The following is a 21,369-nucleotide window of genomic DNA, read 5'->3' as shown; positions in this document are numbered from 1 at the left end:
ATTAATTTGAAAAACACAAAAAGATTCAAAGCAGCCCAGAACTGTCTATCTGCTTTCCCTGGGAGAGAGTGAATTTATACAGAACAGACTTAATTTATCATTTCTCTAGAATTATACTTTCTCACAATGAACACTGTTTTCTTGTCTGGATTTTTTTTAGTTGTATAACTCACCTCCAGTCCATTACTGACTGCAAACAGGCATTCAGTGAAGTCACAGCATAAGATGACATAGAGAAATAGATCTTGGTGTCATTAGTATACAAATAGCGCCCAGCTCCTCCAGTGCTTTTAAGTAGCTATGGAAAAACTTTGGATTAAATAGGGTCCCAAGAGATGCCATTAAATAGTTTCACTATTTTAAGAATCACTTCCATTAAACAAGGAAATCCCCTGTTTTACAGAAAGTGTGACTAGAAGTTATAAACCAGATTGGGGCAGGTCCAGATGACAGTTGTCCATTCCATACAGTTTGTCCATATCCATGGATATCTTAAAACAAATTGATCCTAGCTATATAAGAGGAAGTTTAGATACCTCTAGATACCCTCATAGTTGAATTAAAGAAGGCATCCAGAGATTTTATTTCCCTCCCCAAATTGTAATCTGTAAGCATTATAACATGCTTCTGAGAGTTCTATAATAAAATTATTTATTGTATCAAGCACTTTTTCAGTGACCATTCAAAGTTGCAGCAGTGCTGAAAAGGAGGCATACAACTGTCCCTCAAAGTTGCGGGTGTCACAATATCCCCACAGTTATGTGGTCACAATTCTTGCACTTGGTAACTGGCACAAATTTATGATAGTTGCAGTGTCCAACATTTGTGATCTCATAGATGGCTTCCAGAAACAAAGTCAATTGGGAACCCAGTTACAAGTTGTAGACATATGATGACATGCTTAATCACCATGGGGGATTTGCTTAATGACCATAACTGGAACTGACAAAGTGGTGTAAGTTGGGCACATTTTATGTTATGATCATGTCACTTAGCAATGAGTTGGGAGTCCCAATTGCAGTCAGTAAATGAGGACTATCTGTATACATAAAAGAAGAGATGAAGGATAAGTCAACCCTCTTATAAGATGGAAGAGATTAATCTGTGGTATTTCTCAAACCTTAGCAATTGTGGATCAATAAATAATCTGGTTATGATGCTTCATAGTTTACACCTAAAATAAAAAGATGCTATACCTACAACTTATATTTCTGAATTTATTCTAACGCACTTTTGAAATACCCAGGAGACTTGGTTGCCTCTATAAAGTGTTAATAAGTTGATTATAAGTTGTTATTGCCTCTTGAGTTATGAGGGCAGTATAGTCATGTTGAAATAAACTAACTAATTTATCTTTAATGTGGCAAAGCTATTGTGACCAAATCTAGTTTGATTTCAAACAGATTCAGCTTCTTAATAACAGTAGCAGTAGCTTGAAACATGGAAATATTAATAGGTTATATGCATGACAGCCATATACAGATGTTTAAAATTTGCTATCTAGGAAACAACCAATGTGACATAATATTAATTATTCTTTGCAGGCAAGGTGGTTCTGGGAAGCTTACTTTCAATCAATGAAAGCTATTGCTATGGCAACTCTTAAGATTATCAATGACCGGATCTATCCATATGCTGCCACATCGTATGAAGAATGGAATGATCCACCTGAAATTGTAAGTGAGATTATTTATTTATTAAATTTAATATGCTGAACTTCTTTATTACAGACACTTCTAGAATAAGTATTTTGTTTTTTATATTATGATGTTCAGCATAAAAATATGAATTAATCTTGAATTGAGCTTTAGTTTCCTAAAGGTTAGTGTATTATATCTTGCTATGTTCCTCTTTCCCTGACTTAAAACTTTAATTGTGTTTTTGTTGTGGTGGTTGTTATTGTATAGAGGCATGTCAGAAGATTAGATTCCTGAAAGCAAACTCGGTTTGCCTAGAAATACATGCCTACTGTACAGTATGTATTGTCATCTGCAGGAAATCAACATTCCACTTTTAAAAATAGGTTTTCAAACAAGCAAACTATAGTACTCTAAAAAATCTGAACAATGTATTTGGAGATGGGCTTCTAAAATGGAGGTCAGGAAATCTTTTTGAATTCAAGCATTTTAAAAAAGTAATGTTGAGAATGGGATTGGCAAAGCTGCATTTATGTAATCTATTTTTATAGTCTGTTGATCTGATAATTCAAGTCCATTTGAATTTCTCAACCATTGATAATTCTACTGCTGTTCCCTTGTTGGTCTACAAAAGTAAATACAATGTCACATTTTCAGTATGAAGTTTGAACTAGCTAACTTATCAGACATTATCTGGATTCTAGATACCATTTTTTTCTCTTCAAAAACTGTTCTTCTAAGCTTTCATCTGAAAAATCCTTTAATATACTGAGCAGCTAAGGTAGAATGAGAAAGAATTGCAGTGAGGTAATGAGATCATGAAACAGCATATATTTTAAATAATGTTTCATTCTATTTATCCTTTGATAGTTAGGGTTGTGTCTAGTATTAAAATGGTAGAATTATGACTGTCTCTCAATATAGAGAGAGAAAGAAAGAGAGAAAGTGAGTATAGAATTTATTAAATCAAGACAATGTAATCATTTGTCATTCCTCAGATACATAAAGTAACCAGTTTTTATTTAACTGTAATTTATCTAGAACAAGAGAAACAATATTATTTATATGTGTTTTAGCTCATAATCAGAATCCTGGTAGATTAGAGGAAAATGATGAGAAAAGCTAAAGATCGGTTATATTTCTGAAAATAATTGCACAGTTCAACTAATTTTACACAAATTTAGAATGAATATTATTGCCGTTAAAAATCAGAACTTTTTAAACACGAACTTGCAGGATCCAATCTGAGTTGGTCACCAAGAGCAAACATTTATTCTTTCAAATCTTTGGGCTTGGAATGTCTGGAGAGAGAGAGAAGAACTTGGTCCCTGATAACTGAGAAGTTTAACGTTCTGGAGAGAGAGAAGTTCCTTGAGGAAAGGGTCTAGCACAGGGGTAGGCAACCTCGGCTCTTTTATGAGTCGTGGACTTCAACTCCCAGAATTCCTGAGTCAGGAATTCTGGGAGTTGAAGTCCACGAGTCATAAAAGAGCCGAGATTGCCTACCCCTGGTCTAGCACCAGCCCGAAAACTTGGAAGCATAAACTTTCAGTCCTGGTGACCGACTCAGATTGGATCCTGCAGCATTATCCTTGGGCACATATATTTGCCTTCATTCACGAGATAAACCTGCCTTGATAAGAGGATCCTAGATCTTCCTAAACATATAGGTCATCAAGTTGTTAAAAATTGAGACATCTTTTAAGTAGTTGTAGTTGGTCAGACTGAGATTGTAAAGCATTGTTTCTTTTCAACATTGGCAAAAGAATTCTAAAACAATGCTGGTGAAAGTGATATAAAAATACTCATATGGGATGGATTATATACTTCTACATGTTGAAACAGCATAGTCAATAATTAAACAATGCTGAGGGATTATTGTCTGTTAAAATCAAATGAATACCTACGCTTGTTAGTTTATTTCATTCTTAGGAAATTTTCTATTATGAGCTAATATACAGAATATGTAACTCAATGTTATGGATAATTTTGAGTTTTAATGGGTAGCATACATTTTAGTCTATGCGCCACCGTTTAATAATCACCTGGAGATTCACTGCTTTTGATAGACTTACATTTGTAGATTGCTGTCATAAAGCAAACTGCTGGAAGACAGAAAAATGAATCCCTGCTAAATAAAAATACTAAATTGTATAAAATTGAATTGTGTCAAGTATTGGAGTATAGCAGAGAATGATGGAAGTACAGATTAACATGGTTTTGTTACTGGAGTTAGACTGGTCTGTGTTTATGAGCCTTCTTGGTGAGACAGAGTTCACAGGTAAATACTTCTTAAGAAAGAGAATCAGATTATAAATGATGGAATGAATGAATAAAAATAAAGGTAAATTAATTTTTGGGTGGTCCTGTATTCAACTTCTGTATTCTGCTGTAGCCAGAGGACTTGTCCATTTGTTTCCCCCCCCCTTCTGTGTTTCACTATATCAGTCACTGCACTTTCTGTTGCTTGCAATCATATTTAAGGACAAATGTAACATCTTTAATATACTGACTTTTTTTCTTATGAAATAGTTTTTGCTTGCAAAACTGCTTGAACTCTTTTCCAGCCATAAGGGAGCTTCTGTGTGTGTCTGTTGTTGTTGTTGTTGTTGTGTTAAGTTTATTAAGAAAGCATTTTATTTCAGTAAATCAGCTCAAACATTTGAAGTATTCAGTTATTCTTACAACTTTCCCACTTAAGCAGGTTGTATAATTACTCTTTTCATATTGGTAGATCAGACCTGTAATTCAGTGTTCATCTGTTTGATTTTTGAAGTACTATTACATTGAATTTAGGTAAGCCCTTTTGAGACTAATACAGTCATAGCCGAAATTGTTGGCACCCCAGAAATTTTTCCAGAAAATCAAGTATTTCTCACAGAAAAGTATTGCAGGAACACATGTTTTGCTATACACAGGTTTATTCCCTTTGTGTGTATTGGAACACAACAAAAAAGGGAGGGGAAAAAGCAAATTGGACATAATGTCAAACAAAATGCCAAAAATGGGCTGGACAAAATTATTGGCACCCTTAATTTAATATTTGGTTGCACACCCTTTGGAAAAAATAACTGAAATCAGTCGCTTCCTATAACCATCAATAAGCTTCTTACACCTCTCACCCGGAATTTTGGACCACTCTTCCTTTGCAAACTGCTCCAGGTCTCTCTTATTGGAAGGGCGCCTTTTCCCAACAGCAATTTTAAGATCTCTCCACAGGTGTTCAATGGGATTCAGATCTGGACTCATTGCTGGCCACTTCAGAACTCTCCAGCGCTTTCTTGCCATCCATTTCTGGGTGCTTTGTGATGTATGTTTGGGGTCATTGTCCTGCTGGAAGACCCAAGATCTCGGATGCAAATCCAGCTTTCTGACACTGGGCTCTACAGTGCGACCCAAAATCCTTTGGTAATCCTCAGATTTCATGATGCCTTGCACACATTCAAGGCACCCAGTGCCAGAGGCAGCAAAACAACCCCAAAACATCATTGAACCTCCACCACTGTAGGTACTGTGTTCTTTTCTTTGTAGGCCTCATTTCATTTTCGGTAAACAGTAGAATGATGTGCTTTACCAAAAAGCTCTATCTTGGTCTCATCTGTCCACAAGACGTTTTCCCAGAAGGATTTTGGCTTACTCAAGTACATTTTGCCAAACTGTAATCTTGCTTTTTTATGTCTCTGTGTCAGCAGTGGGGTCCTCCTGGGTCTCCTGCCATAGCGTTTCATTTCATTTAAATGTCGACGGATAGTTCGCGCTGACACTGATGCTCCCTGAGCCTGCAGGACAGCTTGCATTCCTTTGGAACTTGTTTGGGGCTGCTTATCCACCATCCGGACTATCCTGCGTTGCAACCTTTCATCAATTTTTTTCTTCACGACCAGGGAGATTCGCTACAGTGCCATGGGTTGCAAACTTCTTGATAATGTTGCGCACTGTGGACAAAGGCAAATCTAGATCTCTGGAGATGGACTTGTAACCTTGAGATTGTTGATATTTGTCCACAATTTTGGTTCTCAAGTCCTCAGACAGTTCTCTTCTCCTCTTTCTGTTGTCCATGCTTAGTGTGGCACACACAGACACACAATGCAAAGACTAAGTGAACTTCTCTCCTTTTTATCTGCTTTCAGGTGTGATTTTTATATTGCCCACACCTTTTACCTGCCCCAGGTGGGTTTAAAGGAGCATCACATGTTTGAAACAATCTTAGTTATCCACAATTTTGAAAGGGTGCCAATAATTTTGTCCAGCCCATTTTTGGAGTTTTGTTTGACATTATGTCCAATTTGCTTTTTCTCCTCCCTTTTTTTGTTGTGTTCCAATACACACAAAGGGAATAAACCTGTGTATAGCAAAACATGTGTTCCTGCAATACCTTTCTGTGAGAAATACTTGATTTTCTGGAAAAATTTCTGGGGTGCCAACAATTTCGGCCATGACTGTAGCAGTTAAGATAAAAATGTGAATTAAAAATGTCTGTCTCATCACAACCTAGTAAAATCTATTTTTGACAGCTAAATATAGAAATGAAAAATTTAAGAGGGCTGTACTTACATTACTTGAGAACCAATTTGATATAGTGGTTAAGGCATCAAACTATAAATAGGAAGACTATGAGTTCTAGTATTGCCTCAGGCACAAGGCCAGCTGGGTGACCCTGTGCCAGCCGTTTTCTCTCAGCCCCAGCAATGAGGCAATGTCAAACCACTTCTGAAAAACCTTGCAAGAAAGCTGCAGAAACCTGTCCTGGCACTCTGAGAATTGGACATGGTTAAATGAAAAAAAATCAACCAACCCACTATTCATTCAGCGCTATTGTAACTTGCCTAAGTGAGAAATGTGATTCTTGTGCAGTTGGGATGCGGTTGCATTATTTTTTCAGAAGTTTTTCCGGGTACACAAATTTTTAGATCTTTTAAAATTTACATATCAGTGTATAATACTTGCTAGACTCAAGTTAGTGATAGGTTATGTTTTAGAGCTTATTAGAATATATGACAATTGAATCAATTTTTAAGTTTTCTAAAATGGTAAAGTTTAGATGTGTTTATTAGCAAACAGAAGAATTGGAGCAAGTTAATCTTGTCAGTGTTTTCTTTCTGATCAGTTGTGGATAGGAAACATGATAAATGCTTACTTGAAGTATCCAATGAAAGAACAGCATATGTAATCATCATGTATAAATTAAAATTTACTTATTGGCCACTTAATTCTAGTATGCTATTTTTGTCTTTTTTAAAAAAACAACAACACTAATCACATGTAGACTCTGTAGATTGCTAGTGAAATGTCTAGTGGATTGTCAGAAACTATTTTGCAATATGCAGCATAAAAATTGGCTGTAACTGCATGAGCAGGCAAGCGCAAATCGAAATAAGACTTCTGACTTTGTTCCACTGTTCCTATTTTTAACCTTTGTTAAATGTGTACTGAATGTTCCTTGAAGTCAGTGTTGACTCCTGGCAACTGCCTGGACTAATCTCTGCAATTTTTTTGACAAGATTTTTGGAAGGAGTTTGCCATTATCTTTTTCCTAGGATGACAGAGTGACTTACCCAATATCAGCCAGATGGCTTGAAGCCTAATGTGGGACTAAAACTCACAGTCATGCAGTTTCTATTCTGGTACTTTAAACACTACAACAAATGAGCTGTCTTTAAACCTTTCATTTCTTTTTAATTTTCCCGTGCCTCCTATTTCTCCTCATGTACCTGAACCTTTCTTCATTTTCTGATACATTCATTCCCCCCCCCCCCGCCTTCATCTCTGCTAGCTGGTCCAAATTTTGCATTCCTTTGACATCAACTTTCCCTAACCCAATGTTCTTCAGATGTGCTAGGATTGCAACTTCAAAAATTCCCATCTTTCAAGAATTTTGGCTCAAAATTTGGGACTTGCAGTGCCTTCACACCTGACATGTGACTGGCTGCTTTGATACATGAAATACATGTAGTACGGGCAGTCTCTGAATTATGACCACTCATTCAGTTATTGTTCAAAATAACAATGATGCTGAATGTGTGGTACTTAGGACCAGTTGTTCCAGCACCCCATATTCATGTGATTGTGACTCGGGTGCTTGGCAACCAGCTCACACTTACATGATCATTATTTGTGACCTTCCCTGCTGGCTGCCCACAAGCAAAATCAATTCCCACACTCCATAGCATGCACGCACCCGCATTCTGTAGTGCCTGCCACAACAACCTCTCCTTTCCTGGGACTCCTGCCTCTTTCCACCTAACAACCTGTGTGGTTCTGGGGTTACGATGCAACTGGGTTTGCCAGGATGGACATCATGCTTTACCGTCACATCACTTAGTGATGCAGGTTCCAGTCCCAATTGCCATTGAAACCCAAGGACTTAACGTTGATAGTGAAAATGACTTTTAAGAAGAATATGGCCAGTAATAATCTCTTATGGGTCTTTTTACTTGTATAAGAGTTTATTTTACCAGTGATATTTTTCTTAGGTGTCAGGCTATTTCCACATTAGTGTCATTATTCATCATTGTGCTAAACGTACATACTTCAACTATTGTGGTTAAGCTGTTTATATCAGAAAGATTACATTGATATTTTCAGAAGAAATTAGCTTATTATACGCCACATTATAGTCCTACACGATTCTTGTTTTCTTTTTTCTTGCTGATATGCTTTTCTCTTTCCCTTGAATCAGCTCCAATCTTTTATTTTTGAGAAAGGAAATAGGACTAATACTTTTATTGGTGTTTAAATAGATTCATTTTGCCTGCACTTAAAAGAGAAAAAATAATTTTACAACAGGTCTTAAACAAAGAAACTAAATTGTTGGTAAATGGCAAATGTATGAAACTGCAAGTAAGTTGTTTCTTGTGGAGCTGTATCTTTTTCTTTTAATCGCACCAGAAAGTAGACAGATTTCTCAGCCTCACATTCTAATTCTAGAGCTTTGGCTTCTTTTGCTGTTGGCAGAAAGGAGATACTATCAAACAGCCAGGAATGTGAGATCATTTTTGCAGGGTTGACACTTGCAACTCGTTATGGCTCATGCACAAAACTGATTCACAATAAGAGGTCTATCGGTCTTCAGTTACTGTGGCTCATGTAATGAATATCAGCCAGCTGATGGTGGCAAAGGGGGAATGGGATAGGATTGCCTTAACCATAGCTGAATGTCAGCACTTTGTCAGAGAAAGTGATGGATGATTACATCATGAACACCGTTTGCTTTAGTGGGAAAGTTAGATGAACATTCAATTGGGACTCTTCAAGGACTGGATATCCCCGAAACAAATGGTAGCTGTCACATTTCCATTTCTGCAAAGAACTATCCTTATGTCACCATCAATTTCATGCCCTGTTTCTATAATAGTGATTTAATTAGGCTTCTGTTGAGATAATCACCTACACTGTTTGCCTTTCTTCAACAGAAGTTTAAAAGACCCAAGTAAATCGTGGAAGTTTGAATTTGCTCAATTTCCTGCAGAAGGAGAGGTCAAGAGGTCCCAGACTGTAGACACACTTTTCAGGCAGGCAGCAGGGGGTTGGCTCTTAATGGTGCTTCTGCCATGCCTAAATGCTCTTTTGAAATGTTATTCTCGAATAAAGGAACTCGATTTTTGAGGAGTTCACCCTTGGGTGTCACAAAGTTGAATGTATTCTTTAGTATATATTTTTTTCCATTTCTGTAAAGTTTTTACATTTTGTGACGACTAGATGATACCACAACCTATCAAAATGTATTTTTTTTCCAATGAGCATTCATGCAAATAAAGTGCCTCTCTTCAAACAGTTAAAGCAGCTGCATTTTTTGCGAGGCTGGCAGAGTTGCCTTAAAAATTGGCTCCTGTTATTTCCTCGTGTTTCCTTATGAAAATATTCCAATCGAAGCAACTGTTAACCTGGGTGGGGCAGTATATTTTGAGTTCATTCTACTGCCAAATAAACAGTGGGTCTATTTAAGGAAGCTTTTGAGGTGATAGCATGGCTGCATTATTTCTTTATCAGTGAAGTATTAGATGAGAGTTCTATTATGTGGGTTAAGTTGTGTTTTTTTTGTTTGCATTATAGCAACCTGAGGTAGGCAACTGGTTCCCTCCAGATGTTTTGGATTATGATTCTCATAAACTGCAGCCATCAAGGCCAGTGGTCAGGTATGATGTAATTCATAATCCAGAGCATCTGGGAGCTAGGTTTCTACTGTAGCATTAGCTTTTGTTGTTCTCTTTTAATTGCTCTTGGCATTTTTAATTAATAGTTGATTTTATGAGGAAAAGAAGAATAGAAAATTGTAGAGTCTGAAGAGGCTTCAAATATCAGCAGTTCAAGCTTGTTTATGCAAAAGAAATGATTACTATAAAGCTGATGAGTGGCTAAATTCTATTTAAAATTATACACCAAGAATTCACCAACTATTATCAAGGAATTCATAGACTGATCTTCCTCCATCAAACAAGCCTTACTTTTAAGATATTTTTCCTGATCTTTAATCATATGTCCAGAACATCACAAACCACTTCCTGTTTGGGAAGATACACTTTTGGAAATGGATAATTCAGTCCTGGAATGCTTAGTTCATCCTGTTCCAAGGATAAGCCATGGAGTTTTGCACACAGCTGCAATCATATGGACCACGTATCAGCATTTAAAATGAGGATCTAGTCATTTTATCTTCTAAAGCAAATTATTTTATTTCTGGGGGAAAAATAGCATAGATGCAGTTACCAGGAATAAAGATCTACTGGGAGGCATCTTCTCCTTGACATTTTTATTCATATTCAGCAAAATACATTGCATGTCCCTTTTCAGACTACTGAATTTTAAAAAAAAGAGGGATTGCATAATTGCTATTCCATTTTAAAAAAACAAGCCTTATATACAGTATTACAGAAGGAAAAAAGGAGGCAGTCAGAGGAAATATGAAGATTTTAAAAGTATATTATACCATCTTTCCATTGGTCTTAAGACAGATACCACTATACTATTCAAATTACTGCAATTTTCTAACAATACAGTTTGTGTGTATTCTTTGTCCTCTCCACATATGGACATTGTCATGCACTTTGGAGTGTAATCCCATATACTTTGGGGGTTTTAATATGGAAATGAAATTTAAGAAGAGCTCATATATTAAGCAAAGAAATTTATTTGCCCAGATCTTTTAGATATATATTTTATGGTATTTTGGATAATTGTGACTTTTAAAACAGTGAAAAACCTTTTTGGCCAGCCACAATTTTCCTAGTGTTTTTATTGAGTCCAGATTCAGTGATCCCCCATTAATATAGCTGCTTTTTCTGTACTTACGCTATTACTTTTGTCTTTCATCTTTCATGCCAGTATAGTAACTAGAGAGGGAAAAGGTGTTCATAAATGTTTTCTTCTGCAATTCCATGTTATTGTGCTAATGGCATCTGTATCCTGTGTTAGTTATATTGGCAGCACTGAAAAATGAAACTTTAAAGTATTTAGAGGTTATTCTTGATGAAGCCAAAGGATACTAAATAAGTGTGAAGTTGTACATATCTTCTTATGTACTTTTACTGCTTACGTAGTTAATGTTTAGAACCATGAAACAAATCTATTTTAGTTAAGTTAATGTTTTTTCTTCTATATAGGACAAAGAAGGTCTTTCCCTTTTATTCGTGCCTACTTTCTGCCAGGTTTATGAGACTGCCTGTCATTATTTCATGTTCTTCCAAAATTGTGGCGTTCGGCTGCTTATTGGCCTAGCCTATAATTAATATAACAGCCATCTTAGAAGAGAGATGTTGGACAGAAGCCATCCAAAGTAATTAAACTTTAAAATGCTCTAGTATGTCTTCCACTAATCTTTCAGCATTCTCCAGCTTATTTAAATACACTGAATGGTTTGCTCAAGAACTAAAAATACATAAAAAGTAACGTTTAATTTTATTTATTTATTTATTAATGGGGCTTATATCCCGCCCTATCTCCCGAAGGACTCAGGGCGGCTAACAACAATAATATACAATAAATACAGAAATTAAGATAAAATTAAAATTAAAGACCTTTGTACAATAAATTAAAATTAAAAATTAAAATAAATTAAAAATTTAGAGTTAAAAATTGTAAACATAATTAAAATCCCTGTCAGTCCAGGTCAGCCAGGTAGAAAAGGAGTGTTTTGAGGCCGCGGCGAAAGGACTGGAGATCTGGGGCCATCCGAAGCTCAGGGGGGAGCTGGTTCCATAGGACTGGCGCTCCCACAGAGAAGGCCCTCCCCCTGGGGGTCACCAGCCGACATTGTCTAGCCGACAGTACCCTGAGGAGGCCTTCTCTGTGTGAGCGTACTGGGCGATGGGAATTCGTTCCCGGCAGCAGATGGTCTTGCAAGTATCCCGGGCCTAAGCCATGTAGGGCTTTAAAGGTAAGTACCAGCACCTTAAATCTCACCCGGAGGGCAACCAGTAACCAATGCAGCTCACGCAGGAGGGGTGTAATATGGGAGTATTGGGGTGCTCCCATCACTACCCGTGCAGCCGCATTCTGCATCAGCTGAAGCCTCCGGGTCGTCTGCCTGTCATAGCAATAGCTGTTGAAAGACATGTTTCTTTGATTTGTTTGGTTTGTTGTTCGGATTAATTAAGGTACTCATTAAAATGATCTCCTTTGTGCTTTTGAATTTTTTCCCTATTAAAATTACTCTTGACTTTTATTTGGGTTCTCTCTGTTTCCTTTTCCAGAAATGGAGCAGTGTAAGCAATCCACTGTTTCTCCCCTTGATCCCACCCCAGTCACAAGGCTTCACTGCTATTGTCTTGACATACGACCGTGTTGAAAGTCTCTTTCGAGTGATCACTGAAGTTTCCAAGGTTCCAAGTCTTTCCAAGTTATTAGTTGTTTGGAACAATCAGAATAAGGTTCCACCAGAAGGTAAGTCAGATACATAGCTCAAAGGTTTGGGAGAACACTTTTAATTCTAGTGGTAGTGGGCCAAATTCTGAATGAAGAGAGTGTATACGTTTGTACTGAAAATGAGAATGTTTCTGTAAATGGAAGTAGATTATACAGTGGTGTGTGAGTATTAGGAGCAAGAAAAAATGGCTGCCCTCATTTTTATGGTGGGAATTGGAACTGTATTTGTTCACTACTTGGAATAACTGATCTTTGTATCATGAGTTCTTATTTTTAAAGCTGCTAAGGAACAAATGATTCTTGCTGTCTCAGATGTACTTGCTAATTGACTTGGAAGGTTTTCTTGTGAATTGAATTTATATCAGACAGTTACTGAATATATCTCTGTTACTGGAATAATTTTCCCCAGCCATGTTCACTGGATAGCTCTACATACAGATAAAGACCTGCCTATTTACTGAGAATTTTGACCTTTTTAGAAGTGTTTTGGGGTGGGGGTGAGGAACAGAACCTGCTGTCCTCCTGGGTTTTACCACATTTTTTTACTTGCTGTTTAGTGGGGTGGAATGTTTTCTTGATGAATATTTGCCAGACGCCAACACTGATTTGTTTTAGGCACCAGGCTAAAATGTTTTTATGTCTCTAGCTTCTAGCAGTTTGTCTTTAAAGCCTTTTAGAATAGCTTTGTGGTGATTTGCTCTTTGTATTCCTACCATTTTAACAGTTATTTGCCACATTGCTGATTTCTTCTTTATGTCCTCTTCGTATATTGCATGTGGGTTATACAGATCTTTTTTTAAAAATAAATAACTAAATAAATAACACATAAATGCTCAGGTTTCCTCAACTAGTCTGTTTCCCTATCACTGATAGGTGAAAATGGTAAAACAAAACATAGGTTGGGAAGTCTGAAGCATTTTAGTGGTTTCTCACAGTGGCTTCTGTACTGCTGTGTGTTTGTATTTAAGTGGCTGAACTTGCAATGTATCCACAATAATTGCAACATTGTTGTTTCGAAATAAGATTTTGCTATTTGCTATGTTGAAAATGTTGCCCATTACACTAACTCTTAGAATAGCCATTAGTTGGCTGCTGATGAAAAATCTGTGTGTGTTAACTGTGAAAAGTAGTGGCTTTGAAGGTCATAGGTTTGCTTCTTACAGAGATTTGGTTATCTTATAGGTATATATTTTAATAACTTTCTTCTGTGACCGCCGGCTACCCCCTTCATCTGTGTATTTTTAACACTTGGATAGCTTGTGGGAATCTTTTGGTCTGCCGTTGAAGGGTTTAATTTAATTGGTTTTAATTCAAATGCATACAGTTCATTCCCCCTAGCTTTTTGGTAGGACAGCAGAAGTTGACTTCACTAAGTCTTTCATTGGGTCTGTCTCTTGTAGCTCTTAATCCTTGGACTTCAAAGCCTCTACCATTTATAGCCTATTAAAGCCAGGAAGTTTCTGATGGATTAGGACAAGGAATGAGTTTGAAGTTAGTAATGCACACTGCTGTCAATGATAAGGTCTTGTTTATTTCCCTACGGTAGTATCTGCACTTTATGGCTATTTTCTTTTAGTTGGTAATAGTAAAGCTGGGACTGTTAACCTGGTTGAGTATCAAAGCAAGATATCCTGGCTATTGCTATACAAGGAACATATTTCTGACTTTGAACAAATCCGATCTGGATTCTCTTGTTCTGTTGTTATATTTTTTGCTGTGCATACTGTAGATAGGATCTATAAGCAGGTATCAAAGGTAATTTTGCTCGTTATGGCCTACAATAAATTGCATTTGGCTATTGTATTAGTAGCGATAACGTCTCTTAGTTTATCCACACTGTTATAATGTTGCTGTACTGTGATCGCATATCTTTAAAAACAGAACTTTCTGTTATTACTGCTTAATTATAATCAAGATATAAAGTAAAAAAAAATATATGTGCAAACTATAGGCAAAATGATAAAAAAACAAAACTAATGATAGTGTTCGTTAGAATAGGCGGAGAACAGTTTAGGTTCATCATGCAGAGGGCTGGACTAGAAGGCCTCCAAGGTCCCTTCCAGCTCTATTCTGATTATTGTTGTTGTTGTTAGTTGCGAAGTCGTGTCCGACCCATCGCGACCCTATGGACAGCGTTCCTCCAGGCCTTCCTGTCCTCTACCATCTTCTGGAGTCCATTTAAGCTCACGTCTACTGCTTCAGTAACTCCATCCAGCCACCTCATTCTCTGTCGTCCCCATTCTGATGATGATGATGATGATGATGATGATGATTATCTTGTTTTTCTTTTTTCTTTTCTAATTTGGTTTTATTGTATGCTGCTTATTGTTATATTGTTTATACAAGCCTTGTAAAAAGGCGTATAATCTTGGGCTTCTCAGAACTCAGGCAATTTCAGAAAAGTGTAAGTAGCTTTTCCAAAAAACCTGATTCTAACCTGAATCTTGATACGTAGCCATCAAAATTCTTAAGTGAGTCCAGAAAAAGTACTATCGTCTCACCTAGCCAATAAAGAATAGAGGTTATATGCTACTTGGATACACGAGCAATAGGCAGCTGCTTTGGTACCAGGCAGAGCTTCTGACACTACCATTAATACACAAATAAATATGGTAAGTTGTGCCTTTTCTACATAATAGCCAAAGCCGATAGAAGTTTATCTTTGCCTCTACTGATTGTACCAAATCCCAGAGAATGACCCAACTGTTCATTCAGTCAGGCCTTTCCAAGGTATATAATTCTTTCCAATGAGGTATTTGTATGTGAATTTGCAGGATATTGCAGGAGATAAACTGATTGCCTCTGTGCCTGCTTTCTAATTTATAATTTTACGATCCAATGTTGGCAGTATAGGTAGCCCTCAACTTATGACCACAATTAAGCCCAAATTTTCCATTGCTAAGCAAGACAGTTGTTGAGTTTTGCCCTGTTTTATGACCTTTCTTGCCCCAGTTGTTAAGTCAATCACTTCAGTTGTTAGGTTAATAACATGTTCTTAGTTGAATCTGGCTTCTCCATTGACTGTGTTTGTCAGAGGTTCACAAAAGGTGATCATATAACCTCAGATACTGCAACCATCATAAATACATGCCAGTTACCAAGCCTCCGCATTTTGATCGCATGATCACGGGCATGCTAAAACAATAATAAGTGTTAAAAATGATCATAAGTCAGTGGATTTGTAACCTCTGTTACTCTCATTGGAATTGTATGGGATCTAGGAAGGGGCCTTTACCGTGGCAGCTCCTGCCTTGTGGAATACCCTTTCCCTTGAAGTTTGGCAGGCTATTACTCTCCTAGCCATCCAAAAAGCACTTAAGATCTGTCTTTTCCCCTCAAGCACTGGGATAGAATGAGGTGGATAAGAGGATTTAAGGAAGATGTTTAAGGTATACCTTTGGTGGCACTTTATTCTATTCTATTCTATTCTATTCTATTCTATTCTATTCTATTCTATTCTATTCTATTCTATTCTATTCTATTCTATTCTATTCTATTCTATTCTATTCTATTCTATTCTATTCTATTCTATTCTTTATTTGTATCTGTTCATTATTGTTTTTACAAATAACTCTAGGTGGCGAACATATCCAACATATCTTCCTTCTCCTATTTTCCCCACAACAGCAACCCTGTGAGGTGGGCTGTGAGAGAATGACTGGCCCAGAGACACCCCGCCAGCTTTCATGCTAAGGCAGGACTAGGACTCATAGTCTCCTACTCCCTAGCCTGGCGCCTTAGCCACTAGACCAAACTGGTTCTTTTCATATTTATGAGTCACCTTGTAGGGAAGATGGCTAGCATAAAAAAATTAATTCATAAATAAATAATAAATGGTTTTTATAGATGTATGTACTATGCTATTGTGACTGATGCTGTTTTAATTGTTGTTTGGGAGCTATCCAGAATTTGACATCAGCTGGGCAGCTAGAGAAATGTTTTAAATAAATAATAATAATAATAAACTTTAAAAATTGGTCTAAGACCTCACTGACAGAGCTATAAAAATGTTAAAAGCGGTTTTGTAGGGGCCACCTACAAAAGTAGGTGGGGTAAGAAACTGAAATGATATTTCCAAACCTTTTCACTCTGTACTTTTTTACTTTTTTTTTTTGTTACCAAGCCAGAAAGCCCTCCAAATTCTTCCAAGGTAAACTTTCTTTACATAGTTTTTAGTGTGGTTTGGAAAAGGATACAGTTTTCCTAAGGAAGCTGTCTCCGGTATTATGTTTGGATGCCAACATCAGAAGTGTGTAGAACATTATATGCACATTAAGGGCACTCTATGTAAGTCACGGCATCATAATTTTCCTAGCAGCAAGCATGGATATCCTACCATGGCTGTCTTTGCCAGTATTTCTTTCATGATGGAACTTAGAATGTTCTACACATATATGTTCGTATAATGGGAAACGGTGACCCCTGCCAGCTTTACATAAAGCTACTTGCAGTCTCTGCTTAGAATGGTGTTCACATTTTCATATCAAAATGTGAAATGATATAGGAAAAAAAAATCTTATTTGGGATAGGTCTCCATGTTCCATAAATCAGTGTGAGCCCAGTATAGGATGCACCTTTTGTTGACTTGTGTTGAATATTTTAGTATATAATCAGTGTTGTGCAAGTAGTCACCAATTTGTGTAGCACGTTCTCTTTCCACTCCCCATTTTCTCATACCCACAGAACAGATACAACTGAGACAGTGCAGAATTCAAATTGAATCGAATTGGAAGATGCCCTTCATTCTTGAAGTATACAGTTAACATTTGGAAAGAGAGAGATTTCTAGAATAGCTTCATTCATCTTCTATTGATAGTCTGCTATATTACCAAAGAATTGTGCAGTGCTAAGCCATTGTGAAATCAAAAGAACTTCTTTTCATATGTTGACATTTCATTTTTAATGAATTGCATCTTACTCTGTGTAGGACTCAGTTTATGACTATCTAGAAACTTCAATTCAAATGCTGCTGGGGTCTTCTGATAGGGATACCCTGTCTATAGAACTCATGACTTGGGTGCAACAATCTCTTTGCTGCCATCTAGTGATTGTCCAGATTTTTGCAATCCAGATATGGGAGCCCTAGTTCTATCACTCCTCAGTACCGGCATTGTATAAAAGGACTTGCTTTGGAGAGAGTTATGCTAATAACGTCAGCTAAACGTAGGAATGCAAAGAAACTACTTCTGATTTTTATTTTGCAGAAATGGTTTGGCCTAAAGTTCGAGTTCCGTTAACAGTTGTACGAACCACAGAAAATAAACTGAGTAATCGATTCTTCCCCTATGCTGAGATTGAAACAGAGGCTGTGTTAGCCATTGATGATGATATCATCATGTTGACCTCAGATGAGCTGCAGTTTGGCTATGAGGTAAGAAGGCTGCTAATTTTATGTGGTATAAATTCATGGCACTAAATTCTGCATTTGGAGAGCCCTGCCATCCTGCCCTGCACCACCCTAGCTAACCTTCAATGTCTTTGCTCTTGCTGCTGCTGAGGCATGTCCAACCTGCCCCTTGGTGAGGCTGCTGCTGGCCAAATGAAACCAGGTCTCGCAAGGAAACCACCGTGCACAATTTAGGGAAGGTAGCCTTGTGTGGCCAGCAGCGACTTTTGCAAAGGGCCAGGCTAGACATGCTTAGTAAACACTGGGAGCAAGAAGATGGAAGGGTCAATGAAGAGGCCAGGGGCGGTGGAGGTGAGTTGGCCCAAAAGGCATGGATTGGAGGCGGGGGGAGGAGGGCAGAGAGGCAGATGGGGAGAGCTGAAGTGCTCCTACAGTCCTAAGTGTGGGCAGGCTGCCAAGTGCCTGAATTTTGATCATGTAACTTTAGGGCAGGGACACGGTGGCTCAGTGGGTTAGGACGCTGAGCTTGTCGATCAGATGGTCGGCAGTTTGGCGGGTCGAATCCCGAGTGCCGCGTAACAGAGTGAGCGCCTGTTACTCGTCCCAGCTTCTGCCAACCTAGCAGTTCGAAAGCACGTAAAAATGCAAGTAGAAAAATAGGGACCACTCCGGTGGGAAGGTAACAGCGTTCCGTGCGCCTTTGGCGTCTAGTCATGCCGGCCACATGACCACGGAGACGTCCTCGGACAAGCGCTGGCTCTTTGGCTTTGAAACGGAGATGAGCACCGGCCCCTAGAGTCGGCAACGACTAGCACGCATGTGCGGGGGAACCTTTACCTTTACCTTTACCTTTAACTTTAGGGCACTACAATGGCTGTAACTTTGGGGGTCATAAGTGCCTTCTTTAAGTTCTGCCATAATTCTGAATGGTCATTGAATGAATGGTTGTGGATCAAGGACAACCTGTAGCAATAAGGAATTTTTCTCTACATTTCTTATACTCATATTCATGTTCTATACTGTGTTTAGGTTGCTCTTGTTTGACACAAGTTAGTATGTCTATATTTCATCAAGCTCTCTGTCCCTCTCTGTCTCTCTCACCTACACAAACTCTAGCTACCAATCTATCTAAATAATAATGCATTTTAAAAGGAAATAAGATAGTTCAATGATATGGATATTTTAAATGTACATTGATCTAATTTGAACAAGCCATTATACATTAAGAAAGTATACAAATAGGCACCAGTTTGGCTTATATTGAGAATGCTAAATTACTTTTCCAAGGTATTACAGTAATTCATCAACTGAATCAGTGAACTGCAGCTCCAAGCCTTGCACTTGAACTTCTGGGACCTTTTTGCCTATTTTGTCTGAAGTGTGTTGTCCAGATGCTTAGTTTGTGCAAATGCTTAACAACCTGGATAAATCCTTGCGTGAACTTGGTGCCCCTCGGATTCAGCTTCTTCTAGTTGAATGGTGCACCTTACAGAAGCTGTTTTTGAAAATAATGAATTCCAGTTCATAAAATAATTTTGCTCTCTAAGGCAGTAATATACAAAGGGCATTTTAAATAACTTCATAAAACAAATCTGGATAGATACAAAATTCCAGTAATGTGAATTCTCCAAATTAAAATTACCAAATGCCAATATAACAGAAGGAGTTTTTTTTCCAATAGTAGGGATAAAGTGTCCTCTTTAGAAGAGTATAAAGGGAAAGAGGTATAAGTGTATTTTCTACCTTCAACCTACAGATCAGTGGCTGCAGATCAATCTTTCTCAGACCAGAGTGTCTTTGACCTGCTTGACAGGTCTGAGCTGGCTGCCAGATGTTTAACTTGTCCTCAGCCTATAGTAATTTATTTATCTGTTTATATATTTCACCATGAAAGTGTCCATAGGATTCCTTAGTACTTTGCAAAGGAAATCTGTAAGAACAGTAGCAACCTATAATGTTACAAGGAGGATTTCTTTTTTAGGGGTTTTGCTTCAGTCAGGAAAAAATATTTGGAATTGGATATTGGCAAAGTTCTTCCACTCCTTATTCTCCAGACTCTATTTTTTAAACATGTGGTTGAACTTTGTATCAGCGCAGACATGTCTGGCTCTATCGATCAAGCTTACTTATAAAAAAAAAAAAGAAGAAAAGGGGTGCTTTGATCTCTGTACACTTTCAGCCATAAAAATTAAAGTAACACTCAAAGTGTCAGACATTTTTACTTGTTAAGAGTGAACTATTAGGATTCCTAATAATTTATTGCACGGTGCAAAACTACTGAAACAAGAGCAACACAGACTTTATAAGCTGTTTTGTTTAAAGATGCAGAAGCATATTTATAGCTCTGTGATTTTAAGTGGAAGTTTTGCATGAAGGAAAAAGATACCCCTCAGGTTGCGTTGATAGAAGATAATGCATTGGGCTCTTAAGCAGTTAGGACTGTGCAACATTTCTGCCAATCACCAGCAATTTTTGTTTACTTCACAAGAAGGTAAAAGCAAACACGCACAAAAATGAAGTATATATTGAAATACTTACAATTTTTAAAGTAAAGAGAATGAGTCTAGTGTTGCTTTCAACCAGGTTTTGCTGTTTCAAATCTGGAAATTACTCTTAAAAAAAAGCTTAACAATGTCCTGTGTATAAAACTGGGGATTGAAACAGCTTCTTCCCTGAAAGCAGTATATAAATTTATTGTATTTCTATGTGTCCAAAATGTAACTTTCATAATTGGTGTTTTATTGATGAATCTATGTCCATTTATCTTTTGCAGTGCTGGACATGCTAGCGTAATGCTTTGAAAAGCAAGTTACCTGCCTCTATATACTGCTGAGAATCCAATCCTAACTCCCAGATTGTCAGCTAGAAATTAGGATAGGGAACAGAACACTTCCTACCAGTCAGTGAGAGGAATTATGACCACCAAATGGCCCCAGTTTTATCCTAGAGAAATTCATCTATATGGTTGCTAAGAGTTGATACTAATTTGATGGCATATCATCATAATCATCAAAAGCCCAATAATGCCTAGAGTAGATCAGTTGCTCATAATAACGACTATTGCAAGACAGTCAGAGGTGAATTAGAGATGCCCTTGGATCTACTGGATGAAAAGTCTTTGCAATCCCTTAAATCCATGGTGGCGAACCTATGGCACGCATGCCACAGATCCTAGGCCTTCAGCTTTAGGCTGCTGCTGCCGTGTGCAAAAAAAAAATTCAATCAATCAATCAATTTCAACTTCTCGCGGGGGGAAAAAAAAGTTCTCGCAAAGTTGGAATTTTATTGATTGAACTTTTTAGTCCCACCCAGTCTGCCATTACCACCACAGCCACGCCCACCCCATGGGCCATGCCCACCCAGTTGGCCGCACCCACCCAATGGACCACACCCACCCAGCTCCCGACAATACATAGGTTTGGGCACTCAGTCTCTAAAAGGTTCGCCATCACTGCCTTAAGTGATACTCCTTTCCCACCTTTTCCATAGCTACTGATGATGTACTTGGCTTTTTCTTACCTCTCC

General features: G+C 37.7%; 1 protein-coding gene across 8 annotated transcripts in view; it reads left to right on the top strand.

Annotated features, from left to right (window-relative positions):
• Positions 1-21,369, top strand: part of EXT2 (exostosin glycosyltransferase 2) — a 96,362-nt gene that overhangs the window by 49,080 nt on the left and 25,913 nt on the right. For all 8 annotated transcript variants that reach the window (XR_014024531.1, XR_014024532.1, XR_014024533.1 and 5 more), the window contains exons 8-10: positions 1,545-1,676; positions 12,326-12,515; positions 17,702-17,868. Coding sequence is in view for 1 of the 8 variants with exons in the window: in XM_081313047.1 (XP_081169173.1) it covers positions 1,545-1,676; positions 12,326-12,515; positions 17,702-17,868 (489 nt within the window). In the remaining 7 variants the exon portion in view is untranslated. The remainder of the gene's footprint in view (positions 1-1,544; positions 1,677-12,325; positions 12,516-17,701; positions 17,869-21,369) is intronic.

This window comes from Vipera berus, assembly GCF_964194415.1.
Source record: "Vipera berus genome assembly, chromosome: 1".
Classification (NCBI taxonomy): domain Eukaryota; kingdom Metazoa; phylum Chordata; class Lepidosauria; order Squamata; family Viperidae; genus Vipera; species Vipera berus.
Note: the sequence above shows the minus strand (reverse complement) of the source record. Positions and strands in the feature narration are given on the sequence as shown.